The 17,069-nt window shown below is 43.5% G+C and overlaps 1 protein-coding gene across 1 annotated transcript in view; it reads left to right on the forward strand.

Moving 5' to 3' along the window:
• The window catches only part of FAM168A (family with sequence similarity 168 member A), a 214,454-nt gene that overhangs the window by 104,290 nt on the left and 93,095 nt on the right, over positions 1-17,069 (forward strand). The window contains exon 3 of the mRNA XM_050915401.1: positions 3,621-3,708. Coding sequence (XP_050771358.1) covers positions 3,639-3,708 — 70 coding nt within the window. The 5' untranslated portion in view covers positions 3,621-3,638. The remainder of the gene's footprint in view (positions 1-3,620; positions 3,709-17,069) is intronic.

A 17,069-nucleotide genomic window follows, 5' to 3' on the forward strand; every position in this document is an offset into this window, starting at 1 on the left:
AAAAGCGCAAATGAAATGATGACTGCATTGAACAAGGCACTTTATAAATACAGCTGTGACTCCATCCTTGCCCGGGAGCAGGTCCAGCTGTCACTGTGTGGTTCTGCGTGGAGGAACACACATTTCAACTGGAAGGCGGAGGGAAGAGGGACCCTTATAAACTTTATTTCTTGGGCAGGAAGGCTCAGCTGGGTAAGAGGCTGGCTCTGTCTGTGTCAGAAGGAGGATACAGGGCTGGTGTAAGATGGACCCATCACTTCCGTGCTCTGTTGCGGAACATCCTCACCTTACAGATCCTCTGAAATGGCCAACACGAAGAGCCACCTGCCCGCGCTTGACTGATGAATAGGATGTGCCTTTTTGCAGCCATTCGGTATTGCTGCAGGGATCTCCCAGTGGCCCCCCGTGCAAAGAGCATCATTCACCACCGTGGGCACATTTGTTGAGAGCGTAGTCCGATGTCAGGCGTCATGCTGTTAGTTGGGTGGCCAGGCACCTAAAATGGAGCCTGGATATTGAGTTTTCTCCCGGGAACACAAGGATGGCTGGATGGTCAAAGGTCCTCGCTGCCTAAAAGCCTGTCTGGAAGGCTGTCTCGGGAGAGGAGGAATTGCTCTGTCCCTTGGGAGGCTTTCCAAATTCCACCGTCCTGGCAGCGAGGGACGTGCTGAGGCAAGCAAAGCAACCCGCCACCCCCTTTGCTTGTTTTGAACCTACAACACAATTATTTCTTCTAATGCCTCCACTTGCTTGGGTTATGAGAAAGAGTGTGTGAGAAAGAGTGTGTGATTGCTGCCTCTCCACCTTCTCCAGGTCATTTGTGATTTATTTTTTTATAAATGTCTGTCACATTCCCTGTCCCACCGGGCATTTCTTGTCTGGACTTGAAGAGTCCTATTAGTGATTTAACAGTTAATTATGGGCCGGAAATCTCTGCAACTCTATGACACCTCTCTCCTCCTTTTTGTCTCAAGTCCTGTTTGTGGCATCTGTTACTTAAAGCATCAGGTACTAGTAGTAACCCTTAGGCTATGTATCTTACCAGTGTTTTAATTCAGAACAGTACTGCACTTTGAAGGTGACTCCCACCGATTGCGTTGTTGTTTCCGCGTGCAAAGTGGTTTTGGTGCACGTGTACCAGATTTCTTTCAGAAGCTTCACTCCAGTTGCCCATCATGCGTCCTCCAACCTGTCATGGGACATACAGGTCCATACTGGTGATGGACACACCAGTAAAGGACATACTAGTGATGTCCTTTAGACAACTTCAAACCATGCGTCAGGGTGGGGACCAGACTAAAAACCAGACTAAATCTAGTTCAAAGGAAACCCTCAAAGTGCAGAGGGTGTAGCCATAGGAGCCTCAGCACAAAATGCTTTGATTGCCTGATCATGTCTGATTGCACTGAAGTGTTTGTTAATGTAGGCATATCTTTGGATTTTTATGGTGCTTTTCCTTGTCAGAATATTTTACGACCGTTAAAAGTTCGAAACACCTTCTTGCCTTATTCCCACTATTGATGTGGAATCTGCATTGCAGGGTGATGATGGAATCGAATTGCAAAAAAAAAGTCATTGACGGAGGCATTTGGGTGAAAAGGAGTTTTTGGCTTCCGAGCTTGTGTTTACAGCAGCAGTAGATGCTCCTCATGCATTGTGTCGTGCTGGCACTTCTGGGCAGCACATTCCCCCACCTTGTTACTGTCAAACCATCTCCTTTCAGATGCTTTCAACTTACTGAAAAAGTAAGGTGAAACATGTCCTACATGCTTTGGACAGGGAGAGGCATTTCACTTTGGTGCCTTGTCTACGATGATTTGTTTGGAGAAGTAACATGCGATAGAGATGTGGTGGTTGGGCTTAAATCAAGATTCTTTTTCACTAGAGAAAAGAAAATAATTTCCACGAATGTAGATAATTTTTTAATTTCATGTTCATACGAAGAAGTTGTACGTGTTTAAAGCAGTGGTAAGTAGGTATCGCATAGCGTATGCGGACACGTAGTGTGTGTGTTCATGCAGTTTGAGGTATACACATGCGTGCGTCCTGTATCTGCCACATCCTACACTGAAATAGCCTCCTGTGTTGAATGGGATCCATATGGCAGCCCAAAAGCCAGGCTTTTGGATGGACGCTTACAGAAGCTGCTGTTCACCGTCTCAGAGATAGATGACGTTGGGTTTTCTCCTGTAAATGAGAACTCAAGCCAGAAGGCAAACACCCGCTTGCCAGAGGCAGGCTCACCGAGACTCGCAGCACTGCCTCAGGACACGAGGACCAAATGGCCATAAAACCCTTATGCTTGAATGTAAATCCCCAGCCATAATGTCTCACGGATGTAAAGTTTTGCATTGATTTTCCCGTTGATCTTCTTAAGAGCTCCATCGTGCGTTACTGAAGCCGCTGGTGTAAATACGTGTCTCCGTGTGGCTTTCTCTTCCAGCTCGCTTTATAACTGTGATTTCCTTTGCTTTGAGAATTGCTCCTTCTTTGCTAACTTGGGGGTGGAGGGAAGGCTAATTAATTAAGTAGTAATTGTTGTCAAGTCAGTTGGTGCTAACATTTAACATTTGACTTGTTTACTATCCTGAGGTAAGGCGGAAGGAGTTAATGATCTAACAAATTGTGCATCCATCATGAGAGACTTGTTTGGAAAGAACGGTTTTATTTATCAACTGTAAAATAATACATTTTTTAAAACCCCACATTTTGAAGCAAGATCGTTGAGGTTCTTGTGTGAAGTTGTCACTAGATAGCTGTGGAGACAAGTGCGTCGCCTAATAAAGCTTAATGACTGATTTTCCCATTAATCAGAATTGAGAATGTGCTTCATTAAGATAATTAACTGAGCCAGTTGCTTAACTGACAGTTAGTAGACACGAATTCCCAAGTTCCTTGCTTTCCTCTAAATAAAACTCACAAGAAGCTAACCCGGCACCGCTTCATCATCTTTATTGGAGAGAGAAACAGAAGGGCTGTTAAACTCTCATTGCTCACGCTAGGTCCGTGACTGCATCTCCCCATCTGGGACAGCGGTGGGACGCGGTGGGTGGCACTGGGTGCCCTGCGCAGCCTTGCACAGGACCCAAGCCTTAGGCTCGAGGTTATTGTAGTCAGCTCACGCTGAAAGCTCACAAATATTTGCCGCTCTCCATCTCGCCAGCGGCAAATGGTCTTTTATCTGCTAATTTCTGAAAGGTCAGGTCTTCATTGTGGTTGTTTTTGTCACCCAAGAACTATTAGCTCCTCTAAGGGGGAGAATTCCTTGTCTGAATTTGTGGCTTCTCCTCTTTGTTCATCACAAGCTAGAAGTGGAGTCATTAGTCCGGAGCCCCCCTGAAGGCAGGGATGTGTAAGATTAATCTGCTCCGGGTACATTTGTAGGCAGAATATGCAGTGCTGAAGAAGTTAGGGGAATTAACTGAGAGATCCAAAACTTGAATTATTAAATATGCTATCTGGTTGTAACGTCTAGTTGTAAATCCTTTCCTTTGCAGCTCTCTGTGTCTTGAATTACAACATGGTAATACTATCACGTATAGCAGAAGACTCTGCACAGAAAACGACTCTGGAGCTAACGTAAGGCAGTCATCTCAACTCTGCTTTTCTTTTGTCCTCAGAGTTCCCAGTCTTCCACCATGAACCCTGTTTACAGCCCCGTCCAACCTGGGGCTCCCTACGGAAACCCGAAGAACATGGCGTATACAGGTAGGACCAGTGTTCAGTGCCTCTTTCGTGAATGTCCGTATTCGGTGGTGAGAGCAGATGATCATTAATGAGTGGTGAATCCCTTAACGAAGGGAGAAGGAGTTCCCATCAGGGAGCCAGATGGGAACGTGACTTGCAGGAAAAACTCTTCGGCAAAGCCAACGCAGTAAGGTTAGTGAGGAGAAATGGATCTGAATTCATAAGAAGAGGATGCCCTGGAAATCCTAAAGAAAAGGATCAAAAGGAGGTTTCTTTAGACAAACAAAACACGAAAGAAGTTGCTGGGGGAGTCAGCTGGGAGCTGGAGGGCTTGCCTCCGGAGCTGAACTGAGCGACTTGGGTGCACGTGCTGGAATAATTCTGCCATAGGAGTGAGGATCCCACAGGCGAGTGCTCCTTATTTGGAGAACATGCAGTTATTGTTATAGGTGGTGATTTAAACTACAGCATTGACTGATTTTTTTGTTTTCAAGTAATGCTTTGGTTGAGTTAATCTTATGTTGAATAGCAAGTCGGATGTCTGTTTGAAGTCCACCTTTAGAACTGAGTTGTCTAAAAATGTCATCTTTAATACTTGAAAAAGGCACTGAAATATGTTTACCATAATTATGTAACTAGCGGGGAACTAAAGTCTACTGATATGGAAAGAATTTAGCTCAGAGAGAAATAGTGCTTTGGAAAAAGAAAATCCCAGCTTAGGTGTATCTGTGGTTTTCCCCGTGGATTATGTTTACCGTGTGTTCTTCTGATCTTGTAAGCACCTTACAAAATCAGCCTTGGAAGACTCCTTCTTCTAACATTTTGTTGAATGCAATTAGCTGTTAAGTGTCATATTGTGTTAAGACTTCCTTCTTTATATTTGCATTGGCATTTGTATGTGTTGACTTTTACCTAATGTGTAAAATTGCTTGGGAATGTGCTTTTGTGGAGGAGAGTGGTCAACAGCAAATGGAAATGAACATCAAATACTCTTAGCTACTTCATTTACAAAATACTCTCATTGAATTTGGTAGCTCTTTCAGCTGGTAGATCAGTAGGGCTGGCTGCGTTGCTGCGAAGAGACCTGTCTGATACTCTGCGGAGCGGAGAGTTCCTCAAAGGCGTTTTGCCCCAGTTTTAGTCACCCTTTCTTTTTCCCTATCAAATTTATGCATGCTGCTTTGTTGGAGATACTGTAGCTTGGGGGAACTTTGGTCTCACAGTCAAAGCACTAGAGGCTTGGGGAAAAAAAATACCTCTGTGAATAATAGTCTCTTCAAAAATATCACCGTTGTAAGAGGACTGCAGACTCCAGCAGTGCTTGGGTGATAGAATGTGCTCCTAAGTGCACAGTTATTTTCCTGCACTAGAAAGAACAGCGATTTTGTGCTTTCCAGCACAAGGATGGTTTGGACAAGAGTCTGCTTGTCTCCCACTTTTGTTTTTTGGCATCTGTTCAAAGCTCCACCTTAATATCCATTCAATGTTGATTTTCTCTATCTGCTTTCATACAGTCCTGAATGTTTTAGAAGCTGCTTTCTGGCATTTGATAAGACAATTTTATTTAAATATTGAGGTGCAGATTGGATAGAGTTTGTACCTTGACCTTTCTGGAAGGAGAATTTTAGAGGGTGATTTCTGGTTTAGATGAATGAATTCTACATGACTGCATTCTGAATAAGTCAAATGGCAACATTAATGGGATGTTATCTTCTAAAATAATCTGCTGGTTAATCACCATGAAGATTATACCGTGCACTTAAATATATAAAGCTATTGTCTGCCTTGGCCAGCTTGTGCCAGCTCTAGTAGGCATCATGGTGAGGTGGCCCCCATGAGACTGGTTTCACCCAAACCATCGGACTTCAGGCATTCGTCTTCCAGAGTTTGTGTTAAATGAAGAGAAATCAGTGGCATATGTGCAGGATGACCTTGGAGAAAAAAGTTGGAGGCAGACCAATGCAACAAGGTCCTTAGCTATGTCAGTAGAAAAACAAAGAAGGGAAGGTTCAAGTGACTGCTTGAACGTAGGACACCGAAGCAGGAATTGAATCATATTAGTGCTTGGTTTGTCCATTGCACAGGTGTAAGATACGGAGTCAGTGGGCTGAATTCTTACAATGAAGTCCCCAAATAGATAGCAGGTTAAAAAGTGTTTAAATGAAGAGCTATTTTCTTTGCTAGGCAAATAGTATTACAAAACCTTTTAAATATGAATTTGTTTGAATATTTAATGAAAGACCTGAAGTTATTTTGCAAAAGAGGGGAAGAAAATTTAAATTTTATCCTTTGTATAGAAAAGACAGGCGACTCCTGAGGGTGGTCTCAACAGTTATTAAAAGAAGGCTGCCATGTCTCCTGCATTACAAGTGCTGGGCTCTGTCTCTCTAATTCCTGCTTTCTATGCTTAGACTTCATTTACATTGCTTTAACTTGCGTCATTTAGCTACGTATCAGTTTCTAATGTAGCCACAAGCTATTCTGGAGGATATTTAAACTCATAGAGACAAACAAACTAGACTTTTCACAGGAGAAGCATAAAGTTAAGGAGTTTGTAGATACTTCCTTCTCAAATGGCTTTGAAAATAATCACTAGAGCGTATGACATGGTAGGTGCAAACCCCTTCCATGGTCCTGGGAGCTCATTACAGCTTTGGGGCTTAACGAGTGTCTCAGTCCTGATCAGCAGCTGAATGGAAGACTTTGCTCGGAGCCCCTAATTTGAAATAGCATGTCAGCAAACCATTCCCACGATCACTTCATGAGACACTTCATGAGAGTGTACGACATCTGTCCCAAAATTTTGATTTGAGATCTAATTTGGGATACAATATAGGATTTATACAGTATAAGATATATATTTTTTTTTAATCTCATCTTTTTTGCGGTAGTGGAGGACACTGAAAAAAATTAATGCCAAGCTTTATATTAGGCAAGAAAGAGAAATAAAAAAACCTGAAGTGTAATAAAGTTGAGGTAAAGGTTGTTAGCCGTAGGCTATGTTCTCGGTTGGCTTTAGAGTTCAGGGTTTTTTACGCCAAATCAAGTACAGCACGTGTATTACTTAAATTTTTGTCTTTAAAGATCATGCATAACCTTGTGGAATAAAACTCAGGTGGGATATATGCGGAAAGAAAACAAGGATGGTAATCAGGATACTGGCAGGTTGAATTCTACGCTCTTGTGTTTTTTTAGCGCTAAATGTGAATGCTTTATATAGAATAGATTGCTTTTGGTTGAAATAATCAGTTTTAATCTGATTTTCTTGTCATTCTCACTTCTTTGTTGTTTTCCATACCTAGTGGGCTAGGGAGAGAGGTCCATTTCAAGATAAATAAAAACTTTTGTACCAAATTGGCTGCTCATGTGTTGGGGAGAATGGGAAATCCTTGGCACATGCTCAAGTACTTGATGTACCATACGTTTATTCAGATTCTTAATTCTTCCATTTTGAACTTCCTTAAAGGAAGTGTGAAGGACAGTTATTTCCTAAATGATTTTTAAAATGTGGTCTGAATTAGATGAATTTTTATGGGAAATTATAATTAAAGTTTAAAAAAGGAAGTTTTAAAATAGAGTTATTAGGTGAAACAAAGTCAGAAGTGTTAAATTCGTAAGAGAAATGTTTATTGAAACATTCTCCATATTTGAACTAATAGATTTATTAAGCAAAGGTGCTTTCTCACGTAGTTAGTATGTCTCATTTTTCAGGGTCCGTAAGACCTCCAGATCTGTTGAATTGCAACCTCCTTCCCGTTTTCCTTCCTAAATTGAGAGAGTAGAATAAGCCTTGTGCATTTTCTGCTAGCGGTGCTTTCTCGCTGTTGAATGCGCTGGTTGTTGAGCTGAGCTAAGGTGACATGGAGAGAATATTCTTGCTGCAGACGGAGCTACGTCTGTCCAACGCCAGGTTTATGCTCCAGCAAGTCCTGGTTCCTCGTGCTCGGCTGGCGACTGCTTCTACTTCGCTACTTTGATGTATTTTAGAACATCAGCAGCAAACTGTTTGAGTGTTGTTTACTATTTAATTAAAACAGACTGTAATTAACTTGGATCTTCATGTAAGCTGTCGTTCTAATTGAGGTTAACTTTAAAATGTATTTAAGGACTCTCGTTTGCCTTTTTATTATTGGTAGAATTCACTTTACTTGCCTCAAATGTGAGCTGCTGAACTGCCTGGTTTTGCTTTGGCATGTTATCCACCCCATTTTCTTGCATCCACTTTTGCTAAGGCGCCAGTCCTGCAGCAAATAGATTAGCTCGTTGGTGTGGAATCAGGGATGAAGAATCAGTCTTTCCTGTAGCTTGTTTGACTTCAAGCGTGAAACTATAAAAGTGTTTGTTATAGCTCACACTATTATCATTTTCCCTGCCAGAAGCTGATTAATATGCTGATAAGATGCTGTGATTCATGAACCTTCGGTAGACTGACTCTGTATTTGTCGTAGTTATTACTAAATAATAAATGATAATAAAATCCAAGAGCCCAAAGATGTGAAGCTGGTTAGTAAGTCTCCAAGGAGTTTGTGTCACACCGCTCTAGTGCATGACACTTCCCAGGTCCTGCTGCAGCAGCAACCTGCTCAGGAGCTTCCGCGCTCAGAAGAGATGTTCTCCAGCTCAAGTTTTTGCTGATGGAATCCCTTGGTTTGCTTTCGACAAACAGCTCTGTTCGGGCTCTACGTGCCATGAAGCAATATTTCTGTTCCCCTTCACAATTATTGAAGGTAGAGGAAAAATGCTTTAATTCAATAGGTTATTTGAAATTTTAAAAGAAACAGGACAAGTTCTGTTTTTCTAGTTTCTCACTCTTTATCCATTCAGAAAATCACTAAACAGTATGGATATATTCTCTTCTGTTCCTTCTTTGACCACAGATTACTGATGATACTCTTCCAGATGGTTGTCCCCCTCCACCTTTTCCCACATCCAACCCTCCACTTGCTTTCTGACAAAAATTCACCCTTTTATTTCAAACTCCTTGTACTAATTCTAAATCCCTGCTGTGGAAATGCCAGGACTTTTGTATCTGATGCACACACCATTTGATCCTGCCTGGGGTCTCTCCTGGTCACCCAGATTCAGAATTGTTCTGCCCAATTTTAGGTACCTGCCGCGTGGATGTGAGTGATCCCCTGAACTACTTTAATGGTAAGGGGCAAGAAAAGAGCATCTCCCACGTGGTCTGTTTTACTTTATGAGCCATTGGATTGTGTCCTAGAAGTGCTCGTTTCTCTCTGATACTGAAAGGTATATTGATGGCTGACTCGGATGTAGACATCTACACAAAGTGATCTGGTTTTGGTCTTGAGTCCCATCCCTGGGGTTTGTGTCTGAATTATTTACTGCAGGTCTTCTAAAACAGTAAAATCCATTTTAAAGAGATTCTGTCTTGGCCAGGTTACGTGCCTGGGTCTTGAGTGGGAAGGGAAAGGCAAACATATCTTCAGAGGTGTGGGGCAAGGAAGGATGGTAACTCTCTTTCTAGGCTGATACTCCCACCACATGTGAAACGTGGACACTTTGCCCACTGAAGGCCATTTCTCAAACACAAGGTTTTCAGCTCTCATCTATTCCCTGCAGCCCACGCCCATCACTGCAGTCTGTCCACAAGGCCATCAGATCAAGGTTGTTTGAACTAGTGAGGACGCTTGGTCCAAAGCCACGTAGGTCACTGATCTTCCCACCTCTTTGGCCTTGCTCAGGAAAGAGTCAGGGATATTCAGCTTGGTAGCAGCTGAGGACAGCGTGGCAGAAGGCAATGGCAAGGAGTCCTCAAGAAGGAAGGTTCCACCCTCATAAAGGGTATGGAGAAGACAACTGAGTCTTTGGTTTCTTCGGGAACCAGTAGATCACCGAGTACGAATGTGAGCTGCTGTCATCAAGAAGCTTTTGTTGGGTGGCAGTATTAACATGGCCTGATCCTCTGGTTTTGATAAATAAAAACGTGCGTTTCAGAGTTCTGATATCTAATGCACTTGTCCTGTTGATAGTCAGTTAGCCACGAGCAGCCCCACTGCTACAGGTCCATAAGGCATTCGCTTCTCCAGGCGTGCTGCTCAGTGGGTGCTACTGCAGGGTCCTCATCTCCAACCTGCAACTCTCAAGGGATTTCCCCAGAAATGTCTGAGGGTCAGTGTCACCCTGTCTGGGACAGTTTATCCTTATAGGAGGCAGTGCCCAGCGTCCTTAAATCCGACCAGATACAGGCTGGGAACTCCCCGCTCTTCCACCTCCGTTACACATAAGGCTTGGGAATCCCAATGGCAGTATCTGAATGTGATGGATACCCTCATTCCTTCTCCCAGGGCTTTTGCTGGTTTGTCAGGTAGAGCCCCCAGCCTTCCCATGTCTTTGCAGCAGGAATTCCCTTGTCTCTTTTGCTAATCAACCTCATCTCTTTTACTCAAGTCCTTTTTCTCTTTTGCTAATGATTTGTATCCATCATGCAGTCAGGTTTCTGCCATGGATCTTCTGCTTCTTCTTCACTTCTTTTTTGTCTCGGAGAGGGCTGGAAGGTAGCACCCTCCATCACCCCCTTCTCTGGCTTTATTTTTCCTTCTCTCTTGCAGCCTGTCAGCCTGGCCCAGCTGGCAAACACCTGCACACGTCCGGGAGAGCTGGACTCATTTCTCCAGGAGGAACCTGATGCCTTTTAATAAAAGGTCTTTGTGTGATTGGGTTCTGTTTAGCTGCATTTCCAAAGTGGATTAACCTAGACTGCCCAGAGGCGCTTTTAGTGAGCCTCTGCAGCACACGAATGTGAAATAAATATTCAAGGGTAGCTGCTCGGCAAGTTTTATCCTGCACAACATTCACCAAAGTATTTTAGGGAAGCAGAGGAGTAGTCTAAAGCAAGGAAGACTTTGAATCACATTTGCAATTCATCTGTGATGTTGCTGCAAGACCCAGTATATTCTTCCTCAAGTAAAGAGTGTGTTGTCTTCATTTTAAAGCATAACATAGTCTTATTTCTGATGATTTAAGGAGAAGTCCTGGCTAAGAGCTTTATCATTTGTATGTAGAAAAGCGTGGCGTCTCCCTGCGTCACTTGTCAACCTTTTTTATGCTGTCTGCAAAGTCTGGGTTCATTTGCTTTCCAATTTAATTGATTTTCCTGCCTCTTCAAGTGGCAATCTCTCTGTGGGATTTTTGAGAGCATTGAGAAAGATATATGACAGTAATGTAATTTTAATTTACGGTATAATGCACGCGTGAGGTTATAGTTACAAGATGTTGTGATAGAGAATAGGTGTGGCTGGTAGGCAAATATGCGAGTCAACATATTAATTACTATTTTTTTATGTTGGTGGAAAGGCATTGGTTTGATATTCTTCTTGTGTGTCTGAAATCTTGGAGATCTTTTGGAGGGATTCCCGAAAGGGTTAAGGATTTGTGCAAGGTGATGCTTTTACATTTGTGAACCATACTGGCAGGCTGCGTAAGTCTGAAGCAAAAATTGTACAGCCATCAGAGTCTTAATTCTGTCTAAATCTTTGTAGAAAGGTGGAGAACAGAAATGCAGTCAACTTCACAGCCATTGCTCTGGGCTCTAGGTTGACCAGCGCTGCTTGCTGAGGATGGCTTTCCTCTCGGACCCTCCACACCTCTGCTCTTGCACGTGAGCGAGCCCTGCTCCATCCTCTTTGGACATGGAAACCTCCAGTGCTTCCTCCAGCACGTCCAGCTCTCCCAGCTGTGATTTGGGTTCCCTGCATGGGACCTCTGCGTGCTCCAGAAGAGCGAGATGCATTCCTGAGCCGGGCTGTTAGCTGCACTCCCAAATTGCAAACTCCCAAGTTTTGTCATTTTTTTCCCCAAGGTGAAACCACGACATTTGTTTGGACATAATGATTAACAGAGGGAATCGGCATCGTCCGCCCTCCGGTCATTGGTTTTGTTGGCAGGACAGGAGGTGTGGGATTCTCACGTGTGTTTCTATCCTAATCTGTATCATTTGTATTCGTTGTTGAACCTCAGACACAACTGCACGTGAGGACTGACCTGATTTACACTTGACTGTTCATTTAATTTATTGGTGTGTTGAAAGCCGGTAGCCTCCAATTTTGCAGAAGATGGAAGGATGTTCCGATAGGATTTCTAGTCGGCTTTTAATCCTCCTTTGCATACTCTTTGTGGGACAAAGATAATTCTAGGCTTGATTTCAGCCTTTCTTAGTAACTTAAAATCAAAATTTTGCTGTATTATTCTCTGGAAAGGCTGGGCCTTTGATAACAGATTAGTTCTTTGGCCAAGAAAACCAAGTTCTTTCAGAACGACTGTGTGCGAAGAGGATGAACTTGACTTTTTTCCCTTTCTTTTTGGCATTCCTCAGCACATTTGTGGGGAGCGCTGAGGAACGCAAGGCAAATGGCTTTGATGCTGAAGCAGGCAGGGTTGGGGTGCTCTCCTCCTTCCTTTTCCTTCTGCTTGTAAGATGTGCATGCATGTCTTCCCCCGTCCATTGACTGGGAAATGCCACTTCTGGATTTAATTAGGTGATCCATTGCTTACCGGTTCTGTAAAACAGGAATTTTAAACTGTGTTCAGGGTGTTGAATTGATTTCAGGGTGGTTAAAAATGTATGAAGTGGGTAGAGTGAATATTTTTCCTCTGGCGTTTCTTCATGTTTATTAATTGGTGTGTATAGAGCAGACAGGAAAATCATACTTGACTGGGAGGAGAATGAGCTCTGACTTGTGTAGACTCTTGTTATTTTTATGTTTAAATGCATATTTTTTGTACAGGAATACTTCCAAACAACTTGCTGAATTTCTCAGTGTTGGAAGCTGTTTGAGTTTCAGCGCTCCGGTTAGCTGATGAACGATGGCTAATTCACCATCCCTGTAATAAATTAACTCACGGACTTTCTCGAAGTCGTAAAAAACATAAAACCCCTAAGGAAATGAGGGACAAGTTTTCTTATTTGGGGAGCAAGGGAGAAGGAAGCAGAGGGGGTTTGGGTGAGATTTGGGTTATTTATGAGCCTGTGCAATAGCTGTAGGCTGTATTTGGGTGGTTCTCCTGCCCACGGCGGCACCGTTGGACGATGGGCGTGGAGGTCACCCCACTGCACTCACCTACGGATGGACGCAGGTCGCTGTGCAAAATAGGTCTTGGTAGACAGAAGCGTGGGTAGCATATACCCGTGTTTCAAGACAGAAGACTTCTTTCTTTTTAGTGTTAGAAATGGAGGCATAGTAAAGCTCCTTTGAAGAAAATAATTCATAACGTCTCATTACAGATGCTTGTAGGCTCAGCTGGTTTGGAGATTGGTCCAACTGATGTCAACCTAAGAAGTTTCATAGAAACTTCGGGGAACATCCTTCACCCCTTGTTTTGTAACTGTTTGTGTAAGGTTTTACATGCTTTTGAGTTTCCCTGTCTTGTAAATAAACGGAATAGTCTCAGATCTTAAAAGCAAACAAAACTCATGTTATGTTTTCCTGAATGACCCCATTGTGTGCTTTTTAATCCTATGTGCTCAGTTAGTACGTGGAACTGGTTTATGCTCTGCCTCATTTATTGGCTACAATACTGATTTTGTTTTTCCCCATAGTGGAAAAGAAATAAAAAGATTAAATGACTAGGGCTGAAGAGGGCTGGAGAAAACATGTATAAGGCAAAGAAGAAAAAAAAAAAAACACAGGTGGAAAAAAAGAGATGGCCTTGGAAACGTGTTTTGAAGGGGAAAATACTCCTTCATTTAAAGAAAATAAAAGGTGAACGGAGAATTTTCTTGTGTGTTGGTTACTTCTGTAGAGTACTGGCACATAGTCTGAAATTCTTCACTCACTCAGGGAAGAAATAAGCTTTATTTTTAAGCATGGGCCCTACCAAAGCTCTGTCTTACATAGCGTGTAGACAAATTCTAACCAGTGATTTGGGCTTTTAAAATGTATATTCAGTATTAAAATTAGTGAATGAAATTTTTTTCCTTGTCTTATTTCTTAGTCTCTGTATATCATAGAATGAAACTCTTTTTTGGTGGCTTTGTTAATTTATAGCGTGTTTCTACGCCTTCTTCTTTTTCTTTGTTTTAGCCATGGTTGTGTTGTTTTACACCATTTAAAACTTCTTTTCCTATATGTTCCCTTTACTTCCATGTGTTTTCCTATATGTTCCCTTTACTTCGCTACTGAACAACAAGGAGCCTCTGTATAGGCAGTCAAAGATCCCGTTGGCCATCTTGGTATCATCTCTGTGGCACTTTGGTTCTCCATGCCTCTCAGTCACATCGCCAAGTCACGCTTGATTTGCCATACATCAAATCTTGAACATATTTTGGCCTCATTGCTTTCCAAACCTCCATAATTATTTCCTCCCTCCCCGTAACTATCTCTGGATGTCTGGTTTGCTGTTGAGAAAGCTGCTGCTGTGGGTGATGTTCCTACTATGAAGCCTGTCTACTGAGAGGTTATTTTAGGGACCTCTCTCCCCTTGTTTCCAATCTAGCACACCTCCTTTCACGAAGCCATGGTGTCTCTCTTCCAGTGGTAGCAATTGTGGAAAAAATATTAGACCAGGTTTTAAAATCCTTCCTTCTGGAAGTGAAGAGCACCAGCATCGGCTGGCAAAAGTCCGGCAGCAGTCGCTAAATGGGTCAGTGATTCTCCGCAGAGCACTTTGGGAGCCTCTGCCATGGGCACCGTGGAGCTGGAGTGTGACCTTGTCATTGTGGGAATTTGAGATGGGGGTTGTTCCTAAAAGAAAATGAAAATGTCTCCGAGCACTGAAACCCCACGCCTGCTCGGAATCTCTCAGTTGTAAGTTAAAATCTCACCGAGTCTAAAATAAATGGCTTTTTCTGCCTATTTTTTTCTGCCATTTGCAGTTCAAATTCATATCCTCGCTTGTTTTTCTCTGTGCATACTTGCACGCTCCACATTCAATACCTTTTAAATCCCCAGGTGCTTCAATTAAATGATTGAAAATAAGCTCCAATACTGCCTCATGATCCGTTGAAAACCCTTAATATTTGCTGCCTTTCCTCCCCTGCTTCCCCCCTTTTTTTTTGTCTGGCACAGCAAATAAGTGGTTAGATATTTGTTATATTTTTGTAGTCTGAAGGTAATAAATTAAAATTTTGTGGCTTGACTTCTGGAAACATGTTTGTAGATTAAATATTGAATTTTTTTCCTCTCCTGGTGCACAATTATTTTTTACACCGTGTGCAGTCAGTGCGATACAGTGCAGAGGTCTGTACGTACAGAAACATGATCTGGTACGGGGTCGTAAAAGACTTTTATAAGCTTCAGAAATAGTTCCCCGGTTTGTACCAGATCTGTAAATTACCGAGTCTATTTTTCTACTGTGCTTTATACCTAACATCTTAGTTTTAGTTTAATGGGGATCAGCTTTCCCAAAGTGGCGCGGTTGAGCTCTGCCTTGTTAATCTGTTTTGCTATTCTGTTTGCGTTAGATTCAGCCTCGTCTGAAACCGGAATCAGGAGTTGCTTATATGCAAACGCATTCATATACTTGTTTTAAAGTGCGTGTGCCTGCCTTTCCCTCTCCCTGCGCTTGCTGGCATTCGGCCTCATTTCATCTAATGCAGTACTGGGCTAGAATTTTAATGTCTCTGCGGCCAGCAATGATTTATTAGATCCCAAAGCCCTGGCTCAGAGTGCAGGAAGAAAATATTGCATCAGTGAGCTGGCTTGGCACTGCTCAAATAAATGAGTCCTGAAAGACTCTTTAGTGTTACGGCCTTTTTTTCCTTCCCCTCCCCTCGCCCCCACCAGTCCTTCCCCTGTCCCCGACCCCTGAATTTCTGCTGATGTTGAGAAGTGCTCGTTTCCTTGCAGGAATTGCCATCTCCGGGTCTTTTTACGATAAACGCGTTTGTCAACAGCCTCGTCATATAAAGCCCTTTGAATCCCCGCGGTCGCTTCGGATGAGGCCGAGAAGGAGCTGTAATCCTCAAATTGGGAAAAAATGAAGCTTTTGTGGCAGGGCGCAAGGTTGGGCTCCTGGTGATGAACTGGTGGTGCCGTAGCATGGCGGTGCATGGGGAAGATGTCCCTGTGGTCCTTGTTCTGGCCAGCACCACTAGTGCCATCAGCTCTATGCTCAGCACCTCTTTGGGGCAGCACGCTGCCGGAGCAGCCCTGTGGGTCACTGTGGTTTGGAGCTGAGCTCTCCGGGGGGATATTTTGCCTACTATAGGTTTTCAGAGACTTTGGAAAACATGGTTTCTCCATTGAGCTTATAGTATGCAATAAATCTTCGTTTAGCTGGGAGGAAAATTGTGCTACTGCTTGAAACGTCCCCGCAGGACGAGGCACGATGAGTTATGTGTTATCTGTCACTATGGGTTTTTTCTCTTGTATGTGCTGATGGAGAGGTGATTTAATTTTGTAAGTATGTTTTGCCTCCTTCACAGGACAGGAATGAGAACGGTAAACGCTGACGTTGTCATTGCTCTGCCACTGAAGGGACTGGGTTTTGGCCATCTCTGCTGCCAGTATCACTGTGCTCCTGGCTGCCCTACCAACATGCACTGTGGTGGGCTCCTCTGTGGGGCGGCCATCTCTACTTGTGATTTAAAGTAAAGCATAAAGAGCTAATCCCACTGCTTATGGATAAGCTGGCTGTGTTTGCTGCTGGTGTTGGTTCTAATGATGCTCCTCGTGTCACCAGCTGAAGGCGGGTGTTGGGTGGAGATGATCAGTCTCCTGTGGGCAGGGAGGGACGTGAGAGTTGCAATTAGGTGGGCAATTAGGTGGGACCTTTGAAGAACATCTAGTCCAACCCTCCCCACCATGGGCAGGGACACCTTCCACTAGATCAGGTTGCTCAAAGCCCCATCCAACCTGACCTTGAATGCTTCCAGGGATGGGGCATCCACAACGTCTCTGGGCAACCTCTTCCAGTGTCTCACCACCGTCATCATAAAACATTTCTTCCTTATGTCCAATCTAAACCTACCCTCTTTCAGTTGAAAACCGTTGACCCTTGTCCTGTCACTACAGGCCTTGGTAAAAACTCTCTCTCCATCCTTCTTAGAAGCTCCTTTTATATATTGAAAGGCCGCAATAAGGTCTCCCCGGAGCCTTCTCTTCTCCAGGCTGAACAACCCCAACTCTCTCAGCCTTTCTCCACAGCAGAGGTGTTCCAGCCCCCTGTTCATCTTTGTGGCCTCCTCTGGACCCGCTCCAACAGGTCCGTGTCTTTCCTGTGCTGAGGTCTTGTTTTAGCACTGATCTGGGGGAAGAAACCCAGCACTTTAATATTCCAGAGAAGAGCAGCAGCCTGTGACTACCACCCCAGTGCTGGCCATGCTCACCTCCGAAGCTGGTCCCCAACCGGTCCCTTCTAGAGTGCTGTCAGCCCAGCAGCCTTTCCCCTAGGGGCACGTCTAATTTGTTTCACTTCGTAAA

Source organism: Gymnogyps californianus, chromosome 1, assembly GCF_018139145.2.
Source record: "Gymnogyps californianus isolate 813 chromosome 1, ASM1813914v2, whole genome shotgun sequence".
In the NCBI taxonomy this organism is placed as follows: Eukaryota; Metazoa; Chordata; class Aves; order Accipitriformes; family Cathartidae; genus Gymnogyps; species Gymnogyps californianus.